The 23,278-nt window shown below is 40.7% G+C and overlaps 1 protein-coding gene across 4 annotated transcripts in view; it reads right to left on the bottom strand.

Annotated features, from left to right (window-relative positions):
• DDX11 (DEAD/H-box helicase 11) overlaps window positions 1–22,142 on the bottom strand; it is a 34,088-nt gene extending 11,946 nt beyond the window's left edge. Inside the window, exons 1-18 of one of the 4 annotated variants that reach the window (XM_088141213.1) lie at window positions 22,015–22,142; window positions 17,102–17,213; window positions 15,557–15,707; window positions 14,807–15,034; window positions 14,018–14,104; window positions 13,405–13,562; window positions 12,944–12,998; window positions 10,501–10,608; window positions 9,365–9,452; window positions 7,665–7,867; window positions 6,237–6,389; window positions 5,923–5,969; window positions 5,063–5,142; window positions 3,638–3,682; window positions 3,424–3,491; window positions 1,713–1,751; window positions 970–1,081; window positions 254–388 (exon numbers count right to left, since the gene is read on the bottom strand). In XM_088141213.1, coding sequence (XP_087997339.1) covers window positions 254–388; window positions 970–1,081; window positions 1,713–1,751; window positions 3,424–3,491; window positions 3,638–3,682; window positions 5,063–5,142; window positions 5,923–5,969; window positions 6,237–6,389; window positions 7,665–7,867; window positions 9,365–9,452; window positions 10,501–10,608; window positions 12,944–12,998; window positions 13,405–13,562; window positions 14,018–14,104; window positions 14,807–15,034; window positions 15,557–15,700 — 1,750 coding nt within the window. In that variant the 5' untranslated portion in view covers window positions 15,701–15,707; window positions 17,102–17,213; window positions 22,015–22,142. Of the gene's footprint in view, window positions 1–253; window positions 389–969; window positions 1,082–1,712; window positions 1,752–3,423; window positions 3,492–3,637; window positions 3,683–5,062; window positions 5,143–5,922; window positions 5,970–6,236; window positions 6,390–7,664; window positions 7,868–9,364; window positions 9,453–10,500; window positions 10,609–12,943; window positions 12,999–13,404; window positions 13,563–14,017; window positions 14,105–14,806; window positions 15,035–15,556; window positions 15,708–16,254; window positions 16,324–16,355; window positions 16,495–17,101; window positions 17,214–22,014 lie in introns of those variants that run through there. The other 3 variants (XM_007425092.4, XM_088141214.1, XM_088141215.1) reach the window with 3 other exon arrangements.
• Between the last annotated feature and the right edge of the window lie 1,136 nt (window positions 22,143–23,278).

The following is a 23,278-nucleotide window of genomic DNA, read 5'->3' as shown; positions in this document are numbered from 1 at the left end:
TGATGTCTCGCTTAATGACTCGCAATGACTGAATGGGAAATTATGTCATAAGTCCTTTGTGGTCATGCAATGTTTCACTTAGTGACTGCGTTGCTTACAAATGGAGTTGCCAATCCCAATTGTGGTCGCTAAGCAAGGATTACTTGCAATAGAATTATCTTTAAATAAATAAATATATATAAATATATATATATATATATATATATATATAATTATTTTTAAATAAATCAAATAAAATACAGATATACAATACCTTGCCTGCTGAGAATGACTCTCCCGTCTTGATTTGCATTTGTGAGTGCAGCTAGGAAACTTTCAATGTGCATTAGCGGAGATGACATTTTGGGGTGGTCATCCTCACCTTCCCCAGGAGAACTTTGCAGAGCACCTGCAGATCAAAAATCAACTTCTCATTTCAAAAGCCATCTTCTCACCTGCAGAACATAATCTCCCAGTTCTTTACTTCAACAACCAAACAAGTAACATGTTCAATTTATTTTCATTTGGGCTCTGTCTAAATGTATGTTAATACAAAAAAGACTGTAGAAGAGAGGCTGAATCAACGTTCTTGCCAAAAGGAGCTTTTACATTCTTGTTACAGATCAGTTTATCAAGAAAACAATGATATATGGCTCATATATGTCCTCAGCCTCCCAAAAACTGAATTATTGTAGCAAGAAAACTCAAACTATGATACTTCATTGATTTTCAAGAGACAGGTAGAAAAATGTCTTTTTCCTCTAATGGAGGAGAATATATTTGTCCTAAGACACAGCTCTACATGAAATCCAATGTGAACATGTGCTACTTCCACTGAAATGAAGGGAGAGAACACAAAAACAGAGAAGCTCCATATACCCAGCTGTTTCCAAACCTACTGAAATATCACTATCTTTATGTCTTGCCTCTTCCAGCTCATCTCCTTCCAAGTCTTAACACTGCTAAGAACTGCTTTATAGCCAAACCTACCTTCTTTTTCTGGTTTCCTTTTCAAGGTTTGCAAAAAGTTCTGCAAGCCAGCCAACTTTTGGTCTTCCTTCTTGGCTTTGAAAACCCCATATCTTTCCACAAATCCTAACAGCTGCAAAAAGAAGAGAGACCAGAAGTATTGTTTAAACATTGTCCACAAACTCTTCCCTGCTCCTTAATCCTTCCTGCAGAGGAAAGAGGAAAATAATCTGCCTTCCCAAGGAAGACCAGAACACCGCCCCCCCAGAACCCACAAAGAGCCTCTGCTCTTAGTCAGGTGGTCTCTAAAGGCCATGCTCCCTAAGTTTGATTAATTTAATGTATTTAACTTACCTTTAATTAGAATTACAATATAATTACTCTCCTATCATAGATTTAATAACATTTCCCTTTCCACTCAGTAAAAATTACAATATGGTAACATCGCCCAGAGTTGCATTGTGTGAGATGGGCAGCTACATAAGTGTGACATATAAATAAACAAACAAACAAACAAATTTTGAAGACTTCTGGGAGCCATATCTCAACCTTTCACAAGTCCCATGCATCCCTGAGGTTCAGGCTTGCATCTCTGCACAGACAATAGCTAACCAGATTAAGCCAACTGGTCTGATTCAATCTAAAGCAGCTTCCTATGTTCCTGTATCCCATGGAAAATGTCTGAAAACAGGCAAAAAAAGGCATCGCTTGTACACCTAGAAAACATCGAACCAGAGTTTTGTCCTGCTCTGCTGATGTACTACCTTCTTGCTGATGCAGCTTTTCTCACAGTAGCGCCGCACCTGTTGAAAGGAGAGGACATGCATGATAAAAGGTCCCTAGTTGTCCTATCTGCTTATCTCTAGTCTCAGCTTCCTCTTCCAGATTATCACAATTTATCAATCAGTCAATACTTTAGAGCAGTGTTTCTCAACCTTGCAAGTTGAAGAGGGGTGGACTTCAACTCCCAGAATTCCCCAGCCAGCATGGCTGGCTGGGGAATTCTGGGAGTTGACTTCCACCCCTCTTCAACTTGCCAAGGTTGAGAAACACTGCCTTAAAGGTAGGGTTTTAAGAGACAGAAGTATGCAGTCCTCCTAGGACAGAATTCCTATCACGTGGTGAGGATGGACTCCTTACAGGAACTCCTAGAAGTTACCCAAGAGCACCATCTTCCTTCCATTAATGGGGTCTGCATCTTCCACTGCTTTGCTTTACCTCTTTTCCCTTTTTATCCAAGATACTTGGCTCGTAACCCAGGCATCCCACCATAAACTGGCAGCTCTGAAGCCACTGCGACAATTCAAGGTCTGTTCTGCAGGTGGATGGTACAGATCGCATCTGATACCTTTCCACTTATTTGGTCAATCAACAAAATGAAATGGGAGTTGGTACTGTCCTGAAACTCACGCTGAAACTGTGGCATCAGTACATTTCCTGTAGATTGGTAATTGATATGGTGGGAAGGGGAGGTTAACAATATCCTGGCGAATGAGCCAGGCCAGGAGATCATCCCCCAAATAGAAGTTGCACGAAGGGAGCCATGAATTTGATTATTCAGGTGCAGATAGAGAATAATTATTTATAAAACCATTTTCAAAATTAAGCTGAAATCTAACTACAGATTTCTAGAATATAGAAATGACTATAGTTAATTATAGTTATATTATTATAACTATAATATTATAGTTAGAAATCTAACTATAGATTTCTTAGCTATCTATCTCGCTTAACTATGGTAATTGGGACCAACAACTCTGTCACTAAGCGACATGGTCATAAAGTGCAACATCGCATGACTGCACCAATTTATGACAGCAGTTGCAGCAGTGCCAGTTGCCATTGTTAGGCGAATCCCATATGGTCGCAGCATCCTGCAGTCACGTGATCATCCTTTGTGACCTCCTGCCAGCTTCCCATTGACTTTGCTTGTCAGAAGCTGGCAATGAAGGTCACAAATGACGACCATGTGATTGCGGGACACTGCAACTATCATAATTGCAAGCTGGTTGCCAAGTGCCCAAATTGTAATCATGTGACCATGGGGACGCTACGATGGCCGCAATTACAAGGATCCATTGTAAGTCCCCCTCATTCAGCACCATTATAACTTCAAACAATCACTGAATTGTTTGTCATTCAGTGGGGACTACCTGTAGGTAGTTTGCAGCCTGAATGGTCCTGGGCATAAATAATCTGAAGGCCTATGATGATGATTTGCTTAATGATCAAATCGCTTAGCAACCTAAATTCCAGTCCCAATTATGGTTGTTAAGCGAGGACAACCTGTAAGTAGTAGTCTTAAGTAAGTGTCTTACCTAAGCAGCTATTAACATATTGGATTTTAAAAATTTAATCCAGGGAAAATCTGATCCAGGTGTAAAAGAAAAAGGGGAGATCTCCTTTGGGGCTCAAACATGACTTTTGATTCCCCACCAAATTCTAGACTTTGGTACAAGTCAGGCAGTTCTTTACCTTGAAGAGATTGATGTTGTCAACTTGACATTGGAACAGAAAGTCATTGATGGATTTCAGTTGTACCCCTTAGAGAGAATGGGAAAAAGAAAAAAAAACTGGTTTGCTTACACCAGATACAGACAAATTGTTCAGTTCAGTTCAGTCTTCTTAACACCATGCTGGCCAAACCATGCCAATTTACACATTTTCTGGAATCACACCCACAACCTACCTGCTTCTGGTATGGTCTGCTTATTTGGATTCTGATTTACATTTCCTGGAGAACATAAAAAGCAGAGCAAAAATTAACAAATTATTTCCAAGTGTGACAATCTGGGCTAAACTACGTATCACCATGGACTAAACAATGTATCACTATGGGATAAACTATATTACCAGGGCACATCTCCAAGCCTCACCAGACAAGGGAATCCTCAATCTTCCTCTCCCAGGCACTCATTTTGCAAACATTTCCCCCTTTTCACTCCACACAGGAACTTCTTTTTAAAAAATGTTCTACTGGCTCCAATGAAGAATTTTGCAAAGCAAACGGGAAGGTTTTGATAAGAAACGGACCTATATGTGCTTGTATTAGTGCCAGCAAAAATAACAGGGCAACTGCAATGCTACATATTTAACACATCATTTAGTTTACCTCCACAGAAACCTTAATGCCCCCCCCCCCAAAAAGCCATGGTTTCACACAAGACTCTTAACTTGGTTGCTGAACTAATCCATGTTCCAGATTTACATAATACACTGACTCATCAGCTATCAAACAGGCTGAGTTCACACCAGAAAAAGAAAAAACAAAGGAAGTTTAACAGGGCATGTAAAAATGAACCAGTAGGTCTTTATCTGACTTAGTTAAGCATGTTATGTGAATCCAGCCATAGTCTAAATCATCTGTAAGTTTTTGGCCAGCAAGCAACTATACGACCAAAAGATGGGCTTTTAGTTTTTAGTCTTTTTTGTAATATAACGTTATCCCCTAAGAGGGACATATTCTTTTTCTGCTATGTTAATTCAAGCTTATATCTCAAATAGTTTCCAATTTGCTTCTAATTACATTTATTGCATTGGTACATGCATTTAAAAAAAATTAAACAAGCAATTTAGAATTTGAGTACATTAAGCTGGTAGCAATATCTGTAAATATGCAACGCTAATGCAATTATAAAGCATCTATCCAAAGCAGAAGTATACACCTGAGGAAAAATATGCGTCCCAAGGCAAACAGTAATTCCATTACAGCACTGCTTAAAATCAAAATTTCATCCTTCACTTGCTGTGTGCTTACATCTCTTCTATTTGGGATGAGCAATATTGGAAACTGACAAAGAATTGCGGGAGAAGTTAAAGATGGTAATGATCAAAGGAAGATCGGCTTGGGGGAAAGAGATGAAACAGGATTGCTGAAGCCCTGTTCTATTTTTCTAGGATCTATTGTGTTTCCTAAAGACAAGGCATTGCAAAGCTCACAGAATGATATCCCTGCAGTCCGTATAATGTGAAATTAACTAATGTTACCTTCCTTGATGTAAGCCTACCATATGATGCAATGGAACTGAGCTTGATAAGACATTCCACCACAGAAGTAGCACTACTGGGAAGATATCACCCCACAGAACTTAAGAGGCAAGAACTCTGTCCTTACCTCCAAGAACAGCCACAAACTTCTCCAGCAAAAACAAAATCTGCTTAATGTACATCAGATTCTTAGCTTTCAAGCATTTCCTAAGACAGATCAGATGATATATGAATGCACAAGGGTAACACAACACAAGATAGCCAAGCTGAGCTTATAACTGTTAAAGCCCATGGAGAGAATTAGGTGAATGGTGAGGAATGAATAAACATATATAGCCAAGTGTTGCTGGCATTTCAGTATCTTTGCTGGAGAAGAGCTTCTTCAGCAAAAGCATCCACGATCAACTCTCTGCTATGAAAGGTCTAAGAAGATAAGCTTTGCATCAGAACATCCCTACTGTCTAGACCAGGTCTGCACAGCTTACAGAGGGGAAAGAGCCACATGGAAACCTTAAAAATAATTGTGGGCCACAAAGGAATAACTGGCATGCCAATCAGCTGTTCAGTGGCTCGTGATGTGGCAGCAGTGCTGGAGCCGGTAGTGATGGTAAGGCCTGGAGACACTGGAGGTGTTTGGCAAGCATGTCTTTCAGGGCAGAGGTGGCTGTGAAAAACTAGGTGGTGGCAAATCCTTCCTGGCGGCCATCAGGTTTAGGGACAGTGGATCTGTTAAGTTTTCAGAAAACGTCGGCAGACTACACAAGGCTGTTTGGCAGGCTGTATGCAGCCCATGGGCTATACTGTATGTTGTGCAGGTCCAGTCCGGACTATAAAGTTACTTGCTACATGTGTTTCTCCTCCTCTCCATCTAAGAGTGGAAAGTTAGAAGTTCCCAGGTAGTTTGCAGCAAACCTTAATCTGCCATTGTATGCAAACATGGCAAACACACATCTCCACAAACCAGAATTTCAAGCCATAAACCCTCACCTGTATCGTTCCATGTACTGCCATAGTTGAGAATGGGCGCAGCACAGCTAAAACGGAAATAAAACATAAGACAATCACGAGGCCTATCTAATCCAGCATCGTTTCGCCACAAAGGCGTCTGAGAAGGTCACAAGCAAGACGTGTAGTGAGATCATTCCATTTGTGTACTATGTTAACCAGCATTCAGGGACATCCCATCTTGGAGACTGGAAGTAATTTAGTCTCTTACAAAAGCCTGATACAGATAGCAGTGCGCAGAGACCACAAAAAGAAACCTGCAGGTATTAGAAGAAAGGCCCTCAGGCCTGACTCACCTGTGAGCCCGTCACCTGGGTGCTGTAGATGGAAGCAATGGTATCTATCAGATTGTGAGCTTCATCAATGATCACTACCTGATCCTTCAGCTGGATCCCAGATGCATTTCGAGTAGCTTCATGCAGAAGCATTTGGTATGGCAGCACTACCAACTGTGGGTCAGGCAGAGGTGTTAATTAAATGGGGAGTCCACCAGTCTGACCTTTATCAATTGCAGATCAGATTTCTGGGAACCCAGAGCACGTTTATACATTGTTTTTTTATGACATGTAGAGTATGAGTGAATGGGGACTTATTTGTTTAATCTTACTTGGTAGATTTATATTTCACCTTTTCTCTAGAACAGTGTTTCTCAAACTTGGCAACTTGAAGAGGGGTGGACTTCAACTCCCAGAATTCCCCAGCCCCATGGCTGGCTGGGGAATTCTGGGAGTTGAAGTCCACACATCTTCAAGCTGCCAAGGTTGAGAAACACTGCTCTAGGAGTTCAAAGTGGCATATATAACTCTCCTTCTCCTCTTCCTCCAATCGTTCCCCACAGCAGCAATTCTACAAAGTAGGTTGAGCTGGGAAATAATGACTGGCTCAAAATCACCCAGAGTTTCCTTGGCTAAAGACAGCCTTGAATCTAGTCCACCAGCTTAATCACTACACCATGCTGGGCTTGCAAATATTTATTTTTAATTTATTTATTTATCGGATTTGTCACTGCCCATCTTGTTAAACGACTCTGGACGGTTTACGAAACAATTAAAATCAATTAAAATTACAATATTATAATAATAAATACAAAATAAAAAGATCCAGAACAACTGGCGATCACTCAGGGAGTGTCATCAAGGTGCTCCGCACCCCCAGGATTGGGTAGAGTTGTTATCCCCCCACGCAAGCTGGCAGAGCCAGGTCTTCAATTTTTTCTGGAAGGCCGGTAGGGTAGGGGCCTGCCACACCTCTGGGGGGAGAATGTTCCAAAGGGCGGGAGCAATGGCAGAGAAAACTCTCCTCCTGGGCCATGCCAGTCAACACTCTCTCGCTGACGGGACCCGCAACATGTCCTCTCTGCCTGACTGGGTGGGACGCGGTGATGTGATGGGGCAAATATGTTATTTACTCCTTAAAAAATGAGCAACAACTTACATTCCTATTGCATGTAACTTCAAAGCAAACCCAGGTGATCACAAAGAATATGTAAAGGGTCCTAAAGAAGGAATATTTACAAGGGGGGGGGGAAGAAAACTAGGAGGCAGTTAAGCCTCAAACATGCTTTCTCTCCCCAAGCATAGTTGGTCAGCATTTTGAGGCATGAAAAAGCAACAGCCTGATCAGCCCAGAGTGGTTTAGCGAAAGGATACAAGGCTACAGATGAAGGAAATGAGACCGCTTTCAAACGTCAGCAAAGCTCCAAGGGGAGTTCCACAAATATCTACCTGAGCAGCTGGGATGGCGTATCGGCTTCCGTAATAAGGGCAGGCCTTCATTTCCTTCCCCAGAGACACCAGTTGCTCTATATCTTTCACCTCTACCAGAACTTCATCCCGAAGCAGCTGCAGATGCTCATAGGCACTAAATGGACATACTGTTCGGCTCACACGTCTCTTCTTGCCCTCGGTCTCTGCTCCTGTATTCTTCTCTGAAGGCAAATCATCAGAGGGGAAAGCTTTCAGAGCTATGCAGCGTCCTGTTAAGCCAGCACTGTGATCAGGGTATGTGGAACATCCTTTTCCCCAACTGAGATAGTATGTGTTTTACACTCCAAGTCCCATCAGCCTCAGCCAGGCTTCAGAGTGCCTCTATGGTACCATGCACACTTTTTTGCTTGTTTGCCCTTTTTCCTAGTATTGAAAATGTACACAGTCTTAGCCATCACTGAACCAGCATGGGCTGGATATGAGCAGGAAGATTCAGCTCAAGCCAAGAGTAACGTGAGCCAACTATCAGAGGGTTTGCTCACTGCAGTAACTCCCAAACAATGTATTATGGCTTTGCATGTGTGCATCTGTGTGAGCCATTTAGAAACCATTGTTCCCAAACCCAAGGTTAAAACAACCCATTGTTTAGCATGATGTCTGAATGCAGCCAAAGTCAGACTAACTGAGTTTCCAGGGATTATTTTAAGGATAAAATCAAAGTCAACACACATATTGCTGTGATTGCCTTTGAAGATGTGCTGAATATAATGTAGTCATTATTACTCTCTATAGTAAGGTTTGGCATCAGGGCACCCCGACATTAAAAAATAGCTAAAATTGTGAGACAAATCTCATAGGAACTGTGTTCTTACATAATGTTTCATGACATTTGAGGTTTTTAATTAAAAAAGTACTTTAAAAAATATTTTCATGTACTCCTGACTTTGCAAGAGATCAAATACTAGTGCCTAAGGGTACAGAAAAGCTTCCATTCAAACTGGTTCAAGCACAAAACTTTCCATTTCAAGCACAAAATTACTGTACTAAGTGCAAAAATTGACTATTTCAAAAATTTTGGAAGAGTTTTGCATCCAAACAAATTTCTTTCAAGTACAATACTCGGTTTTGCACTCAAGAGCATTTTAAATACATTGGAAACAGCCACTTTCATTCTCCAAACAGGGACTTTGGGGAAGTTTTTGCACACTTTGGATCCAAGCACCCACTGACTGCTTACTGGTTTCTGCTAGTTACAGTGATCTCCATCTGGACTCTAATGTAAGCAAAACAGCACAGTTCACCCATAATATTTCAACCACAAAATATTCTGCATACCTCTATAAAAAAAACTAACCATAGGTACAGAGGAATCCCAACATTAGCAAACTACCAAGAAAAAAACCTTCTAAGGTGGGGTAAACCCCAAATCTATCCCATGAACATCAAGTATACTTGGATGGCATGGAATATTTACTGTTGGGATAAGAAAAAACAGAAAACTAAGAAAGAAGGAGAACCAAATGAAGTATCTTACAATAGGAAATTGGCTGGTTGAAACCCTGAACAGAAGCAATGCAGGTTATAAAATGTTTTGCAGTTCCCTCCTGTTGTTGAAAATTGTTACCACCATCATCTGAACACACACAGCTTCCATTTACTTTGCTTCAGCACCATTTAAATTACAGACTCCACTGATCCATCAGGATTCACTGTCATACCACGTTTATTCTTCTGCATCTCCATACAACGATCATTGATGAGCTGGACAGCTCCCAGGCACCGCACCTCTTCGTTCACACACAAGTTCTAAGATAAATTGACAGGCACAAACAGAGATCAGTTATTAAACAAAAAGGTTTCACTGTGTTCCCTTCAGTATTGCTTCTGCTAGGGGAAAACAGTGCAAATTTCTTTCAGCAGCCAAGAAAGCTATAGAGAGTCACAAACATCCAGATTCACAATGAAAGGAATGGATCATCTCTGAGGCTGCTAAAGCCCAACATGGCATGGGTCCAGGTTACCTGAAGGACCGTCTCACCCCCATTACATCAACCCGTCCCACCCGGTCAGGCAGAGAGGGCATGTTGCAGACCCCATCAGTGAGGGAATGTCAGCTGGCGGAGCCCAGGAGGAGAGCCTTCTCTGCCATTGCCCGTCCTCTGGAATATTCTCCCTCCAGAGGTGAGGCGGGCTCCCACCCTCCCAGCTTTCTGGAAAGGGCTTAAGACCTGGCTCTGCTGACTCACATGGGGCGATAAGAGTTTTAATCAATCCTGGGGGTGGCTGGCACCCTGATGTCACTCCCGAGTTATTCGCCAATTCCATCGTTCTTGGAATTTATTTATTATTTTTAAGATTGTTTTTATATTGTATTTTAATTGATTTTATCTCCTTTGTAAACTGCCCAGAGTCGCTTTTCAACGAGATGGGCAGTGACAAATTTGATATATAAATAAATATAAATAAATAATAAGAGGCATTATTTGGCTACTGAATTTTTGCATGGAATTCTGATTCCTGAAAATACTTTTAAAATTAAAATTATTCTTCTTGTTGACATTTTGGAACTCGTCGTTGACAGGATGGAGTCAGAGGACTACCACAGCAAGGCCACATTTAGTTCCTTTTTATCTTCCCTTTCATCACTTAGTCAGGGAAAGACATTACTCCTCTGCCTTTTGTGCATTCCCACCTCATACTACAGTCTGGTAACAGAGGGAAAATGGACTGCATGGGAATAAAAACATTATGGGGAGAGACAGAGAAACCAAACACAAACTTGTTAATTTTGGTGGCGGTTCCTGGGCTACGGTTCCTTGGGGAATGTCAGAATTCCTTTGAGGAAGGTACCTACCTGCCTAGAGCCCAAGGACACCAGACGAGTCTCCTTACCGAAAGGGCTCTTCTGAACTTCATGGATAAACTGAGCCAGCTGGGAGTGTGTCCGGCTGCAGTAATAAATCTGCAAAAGAGTGCGAGAAGACACCAGAATCCTATTCATACAGATCCAGCCTGGGACTCACAGCAATACAGACTCTGTTCTCTCTTGTTCTCAGTTTGTACAAGTTTACAGAAAAGTCTCTGGAAGACCTGCTCAGAAAGTAATTTGTCCTCTTGGGGCACAGGAATTATCTGAGCAATTTTTGAGAAAGTAATAAACTGTCCTACTTCGACTACATTCCAGCAAACAAGTCTAAGTCTGGCCAAGGAATTAGCTGAGGCCCATAACAGATTTTAACTTAGGGGTGGACAACTTTTCTGTGGACCCATGGCTGTGCTTCAACCACAACAAAAATTTAGATAAAGGTACTGATTTAATAATGGTTTGGAATGCAAGTAAAGCTTTTATCAGAGGTTATTTTATACAACATAATAGTGAACTCAAAAAGAAGAGGCAAGAAAAAACACAAGCTATTTTGGATGAGATAAAGAGAAAAGAAGAATAATTTCCAAACATTTCCAGAGAAGATTAAATATTTTTCAACAAATTGAGCTTTTACAACGACAGTTATCTATGTTAACAGTTAGAGAAATGGAAATAAAAACGAACTATGTAAAACAAAAAAAACTTTGACTTGGCAAACAAACCGAGGAAATGGTTGGCAATATAAATTACAAAAAGAAAATGGTATTGAAATTACAAGAGGGAGATACTGTATTAACAGATAGTGTGGCCATACAAAAAGCATTTCATCCATATTATTCCAACTTGTATAAAGCAAGTGACATCTCTCTGGAGAAAACAGATGAGTACCTAAAGAAACAAAATCTACCGAGGATTACAGAGGAACAGAAACAGATTACGAATGGACCTTGAACAAAAAGGGAAGTTTATAAAGCTATAAAAAAGATTAAACCAGGAAAGGTGCCTGGACCAAATGGATTATCAGGTTGTTACTATAAATGTTTTGAGGGTGAACTTTTACCACCTTTACAAAATATGATGAACTCTACTTTAAAGATGCCAGAGAGCTGAAAAGAGGCCAATATAGCACTAATACCTAAAGAGGGTCACAATTTGACTTTAACAAGAAACTATAGGCCGATCTCATTATTGAATAATGACAAGTTGTTTACAAGGTTTCTGGCTGATAGACTGAAAATAATTTTGCAAGAATTTATTCATGAGCGTCAATGTGGGTTTTTCCTAAAAGACAGTTAAAGGCCAATATTAGAAATGTGTTGGACATTTTAGAATACTTGGAGCAAATAATGAAAAACAAGCCGTACTGATTTTCTTAGATTCAGAGAAGGCCTTTGACAATTTGAACTGGGCTTTCTTGTTCAAGGTTTTGGAAGATATGAATTTTGGAGAGAACTTTATAAAATGGGTAAGATCGATTTACACTTCACAGAAAGCCCAAATAATTGTTAATGGAGATCTAACAAAGCCTTGTGAGATACAAAAAGGAACAAGACAGGGATGCCCACTGTCTCCTCTCTTGTTTATTTTGATTCTCAAAATACTAACTATTGATATAAGACAAAACGAGAAGATTGTGGGAGTAAAGATTAAAAAAGAAATTTATAAATTAAGGGCTTTCGCAGACGACTTGGTGTTGGTTTTGGAAGATCCTTTAAAGGGAATTGAAACATGAATGGGAAAACTAAAAGAATTTGGTGCATTAGCAGGTTTTAAGATCAACAAATAGAAGACAGCTTATACAAATAGAAGACAGCATATTAACAAAAAACATGAAAATAGAAGATCAAACAGAATTGCTGAATAAAACGGGTTTTAAGATTGAGAAGGAAGTAAAATAACTGGGAATCACTATGACAAATATGAATTATGTTATTTCAAAATAACTATGTAAAGACATGGAATGAAGTTTAAAAAAGACATATTAAAATGAGAGAAACTACAACTGTCATTGCTGGGGAGAATTTCTGTGATAAAAATGAATGTCTTGCCTAGAATGATGTTTTTGTTTCAGACAATACCTGTTTTGACCACTGATGCACCATTTAACCAGGCAAAAGAAAATTACAAATGTTGAATCACTTAGTTCCATATTTTGCCAGCAAATATTGGCAATGTGATATTAAGCTGCTTCGGGGATTCCTTTCAAAAAAGTTGGCTATCCCTGTTTTAACTACATCTTTTAAAAAGAGACAGGGCATTATCCAATTTTAACTGACAGACAGGAAAGGAATAAGACAGATAAAGGAAAATTGGCAGGGTGTGGAATGAGGAAAAGAAGGTGTTCAAACAGTTGTATATTAATTCCCACGGTTGGTTTTGCAAAGCATCCCTGGAACGGGTGTAGGAAGAAACAAATACCCTTGAAACTCACCTTTGTAACATGCTCTTCCTCTAGGTCATCATCGTCACTATCCACTCCACTTAACCTAAAGAGTGAAAACAGAAAAGCAACTCTTTTAGTAGCCTCTCAGAAACATTTTTGCCATATACTAGCCTTGCCCAATCAGACACCTTCTAAACGACAAATTCCAGAACACCTAGCTAAGCCAGCAGTTTCTACTGGTCCTACCCATCCACCCCAACTTTGGCTTCGTGATTGAACAACTGGAAGATTCCATCACCTCTTGGGGAGGCAAAATTGATAGAATACCTAATCGAGCTGAACTCTTGTCCTAACCCAACCGCTTTCATGGCCCAACTTTTCTAGAAAACTTGCAACAGATATATATATTGGGGGGGGGGGGAGAGAGAGATAGGCAGGCAGACAGGCAGGCTTCCCTGGAGACTTTAACTCCTTGCTTCAACCTCTTATGGTCATACTACCATTCGTACCTATTTCCTATTTTCTGCTCCTCATCGCTCTCATATTCTGTAAGGATCAGATCTTCCTCGTTCACATCTAAAACCTCCAAAGAACCAGGCTTAGCTGGGGAAGGTAAAATGTCCTTACTGAGCTGAAGCAGGTGCTCTGCCTCTTCCTCGTCCATCCGCTGAGATAAAGACAAGGAAAACATCCGTCAATGCAAGCCAAGTAGTCCATCATCCTAGAAAGGTAGGGAGTCTTCTGAGCTCCTACCTTTCTCAGTGAGGAATCAGTTCACGTGGGAGATCAGAGGGAAAATATATCTATATAATTTGTTATTTTTGGAATTTCTCAATACTTGTCTAATATGTTATGCCTACAATAAGTGCAGTCACTGCAAACCTGAAAAATCAATACAGAAACCAGATCCAACACAGCAATTCTTATCTAACTACAGATTAACTCATTTATCCATTTAATCCTAAACTCATACATTGTTCATGTAGTTTTCTTTGAGGCACTATAAGATAACCTTGGATCAATTTTTTTTTCATTCCATGCCATTAATCTGCAATTTGATTTCTCGGAAAATTATTTTACAGGGCTCTGTAAAACTTCAGTCACAGCACTGGAAATGCTCACCTTCCTTTTAGACGCATATTTCAATTTCACATTGTGTCGAATTTGCTCAAGGCATGCTTCTCGCTTCTTCTTCCTGATCTGCTCTTCCTAAAGAAATCAGAGAATTGCATGGAAAGCTCAACCACCTGGATCCTGAAATTTGCCATCATAAATATTTGTGTAAAATTACCCAACAATATATAACATTTAATGGATCTTTACAGTAGTTCCAAACAATGCATGTATTGTCAAATATTTGACAGGCAAAGGTAGGCCTCAATTGCATTTTAAACAGATATAATCTTACATTTCTCATTTTAAAATGATCTCAGTGTAAAATGAGATCTGTTCATAAGCAAGTCTTTAGATAAACAAAGGAAGACCAGATTTTGTCTAATTTAAAAGCACTATATCCTCTACTAAACATTATTTAATTATAACTGCAACTCTTTTGCTATTTTTAAGGGCCCACATACCACCATTATATTTTATTCATCTACCTGAGGATGGGAAGAATATATTTTAGTTTTTTATGAAGTACTGGAGTGCTGCCAAATACATTCATTTGTAAGTTTTTGAAGTATCAAGTGTCAATTTTATTTTCTTTAGATGCCATTTTCTTCTTAGAGTATCATATCTGATGATTCCTCATTTGATTTTGCTCTTTTTATTAAAATACAGCATGCGCAAAAAGTGGAAGAGTGGAAGTTACAATGGGGCAAGTGTCTGTAGTACGTTCTTTTCTATTTACATCTATGAATTCATCATCAGGATTGAATAAAGCAAGACCAATAAACAGCCTATTTTTACCTTCAGTCTGTGTATCATTTCCCACTCTTTTTTCTCCTGCACAAATTGCATTATCCAGTCTGGTTCATTGGTCATTGGCTGGCTGTCTAAAAGCTTTGTACTGCTTTTCCTGAGTTCATCTTTTGCAGTCATTTCAGTTGCTAATAGCCGGGACTCCTCCAGTTTCTTTTTCTCTTCGAAATCTCGGAGCCAGGAAAGAGCACCACAAATCAGACTTAATGATTTACCCTTAATAAATAAACAGAGAAGAGGGAGTGGAGATATACTTTTATACCAGAATGTAAGCAGGATGTTAACATTTATTTATAAATCAAATTTATATACTGCCCATCTCACTATCAGTAGAATTCAAAGTAAAATTCTAGAACCTTTTAAAATTTGTCCCATTTTTAACAAAATATCTGTAGGCTGGCTGCTAATTAGGCAAAAGTTGCAATTGCCACATATTAGATAGCAAGTGGAAAGCACCCCCCCACCTTAGTGTTTGCCCCCTATTGCAAGGTGTTCCTTTTTCACCCCAATGCTTAGACTCAGGGGTATCCCCAGGGTATGGTTAAAAAAGTCAAGATGGATGCCTTGCCCATGAAAAATAAATGGTGCTTCAATCACACTGTCATGGCTGCTATCTGGACTTTTTTCACCATAACCTGGGGACTTCCCTGCTTACACTTCTACCTTTATAGCAGAAAGGCTAGGGGTGTGTGTGTGTGTGTGTGTGTGTGCGTGTGTGAAAATAAAAAAGAGACTTACTGTGCCAGTTGGGCTCTCAAATATGCCAATCTTCCCCATCTCCAAGACCTGATAAAGTTTAGCCATAAATTGCTCTTGAATGGGATATGGTGTATAAGGAAAGGGAAAGTTCACTGTAACCTTTTCTTCAATTTCTTCAGCCATCTCCTGCCTGGAGGGGGGGAAAAGACGTACAACAAGTTCCTAAGACAGATGTAACTGTTAGCATAACTCTGAAAGAAAATATTAGACAAGCACACATGGAGAACCCAACTGGCTCTCTGCAATTCTCAATAAATCTAACTGTATTGATCCCTGCAAGGATTTAGTCTTCCAAACCAGTATAGGGCCTGTTTTGTGGGAATTATATCTAAATCTGCTAAGATCTGAGCTTTTTTATTGTTTTGTACTTTGATGATTCATTTTTCTGGCTCTTTAGATTATTTATCTCATTGTTTTAGCAAGTGCTTTCTATGCTCTCGTCAACTAATATTATTAACTATAATTATCAACTATAATCTAGGCCAGCAGACGGCCTACATTACACCAGTAAAAAAACAGACCACCTGACTCCCAATAAATGTCAAATTATAGCACATTTAAGAGAGTCTATAGTTCAAATTGGCTGGGAATTTTGGGAGAGGTAGTCCCCGCACATCGGGAAAAGACAAGTTGGGGAAAGTTTTCTGGTTCTTCTGCAATTTCCCGGTGAAACTTACGGGGTAAACTGAACCTGACTTCCAACATGCCCGCGACTGATCAAAGAAAGCTCCCTCTTTTCCCCAGGATCTCCGCGAAACTCCCCGATAGCGCCACCTACCTTACGCCCCTGCTGCCCCTCTATTCCCTTTCCTCTGAAAGTGAAGTGACTTCGAATTGATCGCAAAGCACTTCCGCCCGCCGGCCCACCTCCCTCTCCTCGAGATGACGTCAGAGGCTTCCCCTCCTGACCGGCAAAAAAAAAAAGAGGTCCCGCGAAAACAAACACCCCCTCCCCGTTTTTAGAACTTTCCGCTAAACACGCGCGCCCGATTGCTATTGGCTAGAAAACCTGCCGCCGCTTAATACGTAACCATTCCTAAACCAATCGGGGGACAGCGGTAAGAAGGGCGGTTTGTCCAGCGCGCGCGCGCGTTGTGCCCCACTTCCGGTTGGCTTTGTGCGGCCCGTTCAGAAGGCGCTTGGGCGCGCGAAGAACTGTTAATGCCGGTTGCAAAACGTGCAAGAAGTTGTAGCGTTGCAAAAAGCGAAGCCGGGGCGCTACTGCGAAATTTGAGTCCAGTGGGCATTTCAGTTCCATTGAGTTTGAGGGGCTTTGCATCCAAGATAGATTTACTCGAGGGTCAGTCCTCACTGCGTGCTGGCTTATTTCTGAACAGATCTGCCTAGAGTGCACTTGTATGCACATAGGAGCCTGGGACATCTGCACTGATTATTGGTTAATTTGACATATGTAAAATACTTTTATTGCACCGTGCAGAAATATACATATTTCTGATGTGTGTGTGTATATACAGATAGTGCATTGCACGCATCACTTTTTAAATAGAAGTAAACTACACTCACCTGAGGTCAGAGGTATCAGACTCAGATCATCACAACAGCCGTATGAGAGGACTAGCTCATTAGCTGGAGGGCCACAACACCAAATCTTTTTCATACATTGATAGAAAAGTTTCTAGCAAATCAAAAATGAAGAAAATCAGTGTATTGTTTTTCAAAAGGTTTTACAGCAAAACAACTACAACACAAAAGTGTGAAACAGCCATTTCGCTCTGGCCCTTCAGTTGGCAACGTTTTTTGTTAATCAGAATATTAATATTTGATTTTATTATTGGGTTGATACGTATTTTTTTCCAAGATCTTGCCTAATATAAAATTTAGAAAACCCACCCCATTAAGAGTTGCCCAAATCCTGCTTTCGTTTTCCCTTTTTTAAATAATACAAACAGATACAATCAACACCATAATGTATCCAGTAATTCGTGCTCCAACACTAAAAACCGAAATAGAATATGCAATAAAATAGCACAATTCATAATCACAACAAGAGGAACATCACTGTACCACAAGTCCCAGGAGACATTGCAGCAAACGGGAAGAAGAGGGACTTAGGCAGAGAGTGGGGAAGGAGGCAAAATGGAGAAATATGAGTATTAAACAGAGTTATAATTTCGACGGTTATGAAATTATAACTTACTATGGAGTCTGTGACAAGAACCCTCTTAAGAAAGAATGCAACAATCACCACAGTAAACCCATTTAAAACATCTAATTTTCTTCTCGTAGGAGAGCCATATTAGGTAGCAAAACATCAGAAGTCTGGTAGTACTTTTTCCAACTAACTAATTTTACTAAAAGGCATAGGCTTTCATGAGATGCAGCTCACTTCACCAGATGCATAGAGTGGCTAGGCTGAAGTAGCATTTAAATTAGGGTGAGGGGGGAAAAGAGAGGGGAAGACAGGCTGGTTATGCAGATGCAGGATACATAGGAGACAGATTGCAAGTACTTTACATTTGTAATGTGTTAAGTACCCTTTGGGTTTTTTGAGCCCTTTTGAGGGTGCCTGAAACCCTTTGATCCATGTGAGTTCAACAATATCTCCCCCAATAGTGCTGTTCAAGTTTTTTTTCCCCCCCCCCAAAATAGCTAGTTTGAGATCTGTAATGGATTGTTCTGGGTATTTGAAATGCTCTGATATTACTTTCTCCTTATTTGAGTCCTGATGTCAAATTTGTATCCATTAATTATTTTGCACAAAGTTTGTTCCATTTGTCCCATGGAGAACCCAGAGGGGCATTGGTAGCAGATGATGGCATATATCGCATTGGAGGAAGAGCACGTGAAGGCATCTCTAATCTTGTAGAGGCCTGCGATGATGCCATTGAGGTACATGTGGAGGCAAAATAGAGATCTAGGTTTTTTGCAAGGTCTGGTTTCCATGTTATGTCATTGTTAGGTTGTTTCTTGTTGCTTGGAGAATCTGCTTCAGGTTGGGTTGTCTGTCTGCCAGTATGGACCTGCTGCCCAGTACCTGAGAAAGTGCAGTGTCATTGTCCAGTATGAGCTGTAGCTTATTAATAATCAGTTTGAGCTGTAGGTGACAGCCAGTAGTGTTCTGTTGTTCTGTTTCTGTGCTCTGTCTTTTAAGAGATCCTCCCTGGGAACTGATCTGGCTCTACTGATTTGCCTGTTGATCTCATTGGGTGGAAGTCATGGGTCCAGATGATGAAAATGTCATCAATGACTCTCAAGTAAAGGAGGGGCTTCAGGGGGTAAGTTAAGAAAGTGAGTTGTTCTGGGACAGCCATGAACATGTTGGCATACTAGGAGCCATGTTTGTGCCACAGATTTGCAAGTATATGTTATCGCCAAAGGTGAAGTAGTTGTGAGTGAATACAAAGTCACACAGTCTGGCTTCAAAGTGTGCTGTTTCGCATTGACAGTGATGTTCTTTGATGGTTTGAAATCCATGTGTGTGGGGAATATTGGTATATAGTGCCTCAATATCCATGGTGGCTAAGATTTTGTGGTTAGGGAGATTGCCTATAGAGTTCAGTTTTCTTAAGAAGTCTGTGTTGTCTGTTAGGTAGCTGGGAGTGCTGGTGGCATAAGAGATGAGTACAGAGGCAATGAAACCTGAAGTTCCAGCTGTGATAGTTCTAGTGCTTGAGGCAATGGGACAGCCCAGGTTGCCTGGTTCATGTATTTTGGGAAGTAGGTGGAAGATGCTTGGTTGGGGCTCCTGGGGTGTTTCCAGTTAGATACATTCCTGTATGTATCTAGGAAATTCTTTAATCGGATTGTGTACATCTCCCGAATATTTTGTTATGGAATCGGAGGAGAGAAGTTGGTAGAATGTGGTGTTGGAAAGTTGCTTCTCTGCTTCCTTGACTTAATCCTCATTATTCATGATGGCAACTGTCTCTCGTTTGTCAACTTGATGAGCAGAGAGAAGTATCTTTCCTTTGGTCTTTTTTTCACTTGCTTTCTCTTTTCTCTCCTTGTCTGGCTCAGTACTTCCTTATGGCCAAGAGCTTGTGGGATACAGGTATTCCCCAGTTTAAGAAGGAGTTCCATTCCCAAGGTCTGTCTTTAAGTCGAAGTTGTATGTAAGCCAGAACAGTATTATTGTATAATACTGTATAAGTATATTTATATAATGAACTTGAACCATTGTGTATTTAACTCAAATTTTGCTACAGTAGGCTCCCTTCTTAACTCAGTGTCCTTAAACCGGGCATTCCTAACCCAGGGATTACCTGTACTTGGTTTGCTGGCTGTCTTCCCTGCTCCTTGTCAGGCAGAGACATCCTTGCAGCAAGGAGGCCAGTCCCAGCCCTCCTCCTACCTTCCCTTGGATGGCCCCAGCCTATTTGCCCATCTTCTCTGCCAAGGCCTTCTCTCCTTGCTGGCCTTGCCCAGTATTGCTTCAGAAACAACACCCACCATGGAGTACAAGAGCAGGTATTGGGTTCAGGAGGGCAGAGCAGTTCAGTCTGAGAAGTCTTGGGGCACTGACTGCACATCCTGGCCAACTGGCCACCACTATAGTCAGGAGACGTGCTGGGTGGGGCTGAAAGAGCTGTTGTACCACTCCTCTTCCTGGAGTGCTTCCTATGGCCCAGCTTGCATGTATATGAGACCATTGGTGCCCTGACCTTTTGAAAACATAGAGTTGGAAGGGACCTTGGAGGTCTTCTAGCCCAATGCAATGCCCTGTACAAAAATCTTCATATCATTCCAAACAACTGTCCAAACTTTACTTGAAAAACTCAACTATTGGAGCATCGATGATTCTAGGAAGCAGGCTTAATAGCTTTCCTAGTCAAGATATTTCTCCTTAATTTGAGTTTGGATTTCCCCCTGTAAAGTTTTCTACCCACTGGATCTTGTCCTACCCTCAGGCATTACAGAGAATAAATCCACACCCTCCGCCCTGTGTCATCCTTGTATGCATTGGGGGACTGCTGTCCTGTCTCTCCTTAGCCTTCTCTTCTTTAGACTAAACATAACAAGTTCCTTTAACCACTCTTCATAGGATTTAGCCTTCAAGCCCCTTACCATCTTTGTCACTCTTCTCTGCACTTTTTCCAGTTCCTCGGCATCCTTTTTATATTGTGTTGACCAGAACTGGACACAGTATTCAAGATGTGGTCGGAACAGTGCAACATAGAGCAGTACTATCTCTTCCCATGATCTTGACACTATACCTCTGTTGATTCAGCCAAAAACTGCATTGGCACACTGCAGCTGGGGCACATTGCTGGCTCATGCTTAATCTGTGGTCTTCTAGGACACCCAGATCCTTCTCTCAAGTACTACTGCTGAGACAGGTACCACCTGTCTTCTTCTGTGCACCTGTTTTTTCCTGCCTAAGTGTAGAACCTTAAATTTCTCACCATTGGCCAACATTTTGTTGGATAGGGCCCAGCATTCAAATCTGTCAAGTTACTTTTTGAACCTTGAGCCTGTCTTCTGAGGTATTAGCAATGTCTCCAGCTTTGTGTCATCCACAAATTTTATGAGCATCCCTCCTATCTCCTCATCTGAGACATTTATGACGATGTTGAAGAGTACTGGGCCCAGGACAGAACCCTGAGGTACCCCACTGCACATCTCCCTCCATGTGGACGTGGACCCATTAAGGACTGTGTTTGGCAACATTTATTCAGCCAACTGTGAATCCATCTGATAGTGGGATCGTCCATCCCATATTGTTCCAGTTTATCAAGAAGGTGGTCATGGTCTACTTTATCATACTTTACTGAAGATTAAGTATACTACAGAGCATTCCCTTGGTCCACTGATCTAATTGCATCGTCAAAGAAAGCAGTAAGATTTGTCTGGCACAACCTCCTTTTAGCGCATCCATGCTGGCTTCTGGTAATAATCTTGTTTGTTTCTAAGTCCTTGCAGATCCACTGCCTGACAATCTTGTATAGGATTTTCTGGGAGTACTAATCTTAAACTGAACAGGGTCTTAGTGACTACAAAGTATTGTGAGCCACAAAAAAGTATTTCAGTGGCCATATGTGACACATGGGTTGTGAATTTGAGAATCCTGCATTAACTCCAATTGTAAGAATGTAGATTTATAGAAACTAATTTTACAAACTTGTATGGCTCAGAGTGAGAGACATCTAGCTAATGCCTGCTTTCATATTAGGAACTGACAAACATTTTATGTGCAATAAATGCCCTACCACTTAGCTCATTTTTTCTTCCCTTTTGGCAATGAAACATGCTTATTTCCCTCTTTTATATTTTTATTTTTCACGCCTTGTTACAGTAATGTGTCATAATTGAGCAGTTTGAAAATGATTGGCTTTCAGCCACCAATTAAAGTTTGTCCTTGCGGGTTTAACAATGGGGTTGCATTAAAGTTTGTTTGACTGAATAAAGCCTCAGTTAATATGAAGGAACACACAGTAGTAATCACGTCCTATTTGAAACAGATTAAATTCATACATTACCATGGTCTGTGGTTCTTCCATAAGTGGCTCCAAAGCTATTCAGAGCCATGAAACCGAGAGACAGTCAAATCACTTTGTCAGCCCAAAACTCCCGAGAGAAGCCTGCTGGATTAGTAGCTGCATATTACTTCAACACTGGTGATTAGGTAATGTTTTCCATAATACTCAAGCAATATAATTTATGCACTCATGACCTTATGTGACATAGAGAGCTTTCTCCTCTGACAGAAGGGAATCACTAAAAAGTTTATACAGGACAGCCAACAGATTGCCAGGACTATCTGAAGCAGTTGACTTATGCCACTTAATGGCAGGATTAGCTCTGTTTTAAGCAAAGTATATTGGAAAGAATTTTGCCACCCAGTGATGTCACAAGCATCTTTTGTGACCTAGCCTATTGTGGTGGCTCTTCTTCATTCATCCTTCCCACGCTATTTTCTCTTTTCCCTCCAATATGTCTGAACCAAAATGCCACCTGGCAAGCAGAATAAGGTAGAGATTGAAAGAGCTGGAGACCTTTCCTTTATCTGCATACCTGCTCATGGTTCCTCCATTAGAACAGGTCTGTGCCCAAAGACTCCACCAAGAAAATGAGGTGGCATTCAGCCATTCTTGTTCTCCTTGCTTGCGGTGAGTTAGAACATTAATCTAACCTCTTCCTTACTGTCTGATTTTCCTCTTTCCTGGGTGGAGCTTTGATTGCACCGTCGTGGCTAGCATTTTGACTTTTTGACTATCCTTTGAGGACACCCCTGCTCCCATGATTAGACCAAGACAAGAGAATCTTCTTTTCAGGAATTTTGAGTACTCTTTTATTACACAAAAAGATGTCCTTGGAAGGTCAAAAATGTTAAATGTTACTATATGTTTACAGTAAGGGAAAAAAAGAAAAGAAACAAATGCATTCAGTGAGAGTGGAATCACTGAAAGCTCCTGGACAGCTCAGCATTCTTATAAACCTTGGTAGCCCACTCCTTGCAGAAAGATTAGAGAGGAGGCAGAGGTTTTAACATCAGTTTTGACAGGGTCAATAGTTTCCTGGTTTAAACTAGGCTGAATTTCAATCATAGAATCATAGGGTTGGAAGGGACCTTGGAGGTCTTCTAGTAGGTCTTTGTTTGGGGTTGGGTTTTGTGTAGGTGTGTGTGTGTGTGTGCTCTGTGTTCTGTATAATTACTGCTGTGTTAAAGCATTTTCACATGGCAGTAAAGGAACTGAGTAGACTCTCAGTTATAACAACAAACAAGGCAAAGCCTGCAGGGTA

Source organism: Python bivittatus, unplaced genomic scaffold (genome assembly GCF_059951505.1).
Source record: "Python bivittatus isolate LINGU-HERP-01145 unplaced genomic scaffold, Pbiv_v1 ctg000330_np1212, whole genome shotgun sequence".
Classification (NCBI taxonomy): Eukaryota; Metazoa; Chordata; class Lepidosauria; order Squamata; family Pythonidae; genus Python; species Python bivittatus.
The sequence above is the reverse complement of the archived record's forward strand: the minus strand, read 5'-3'. Positions and strand labels throughout refer to the sequence as shown.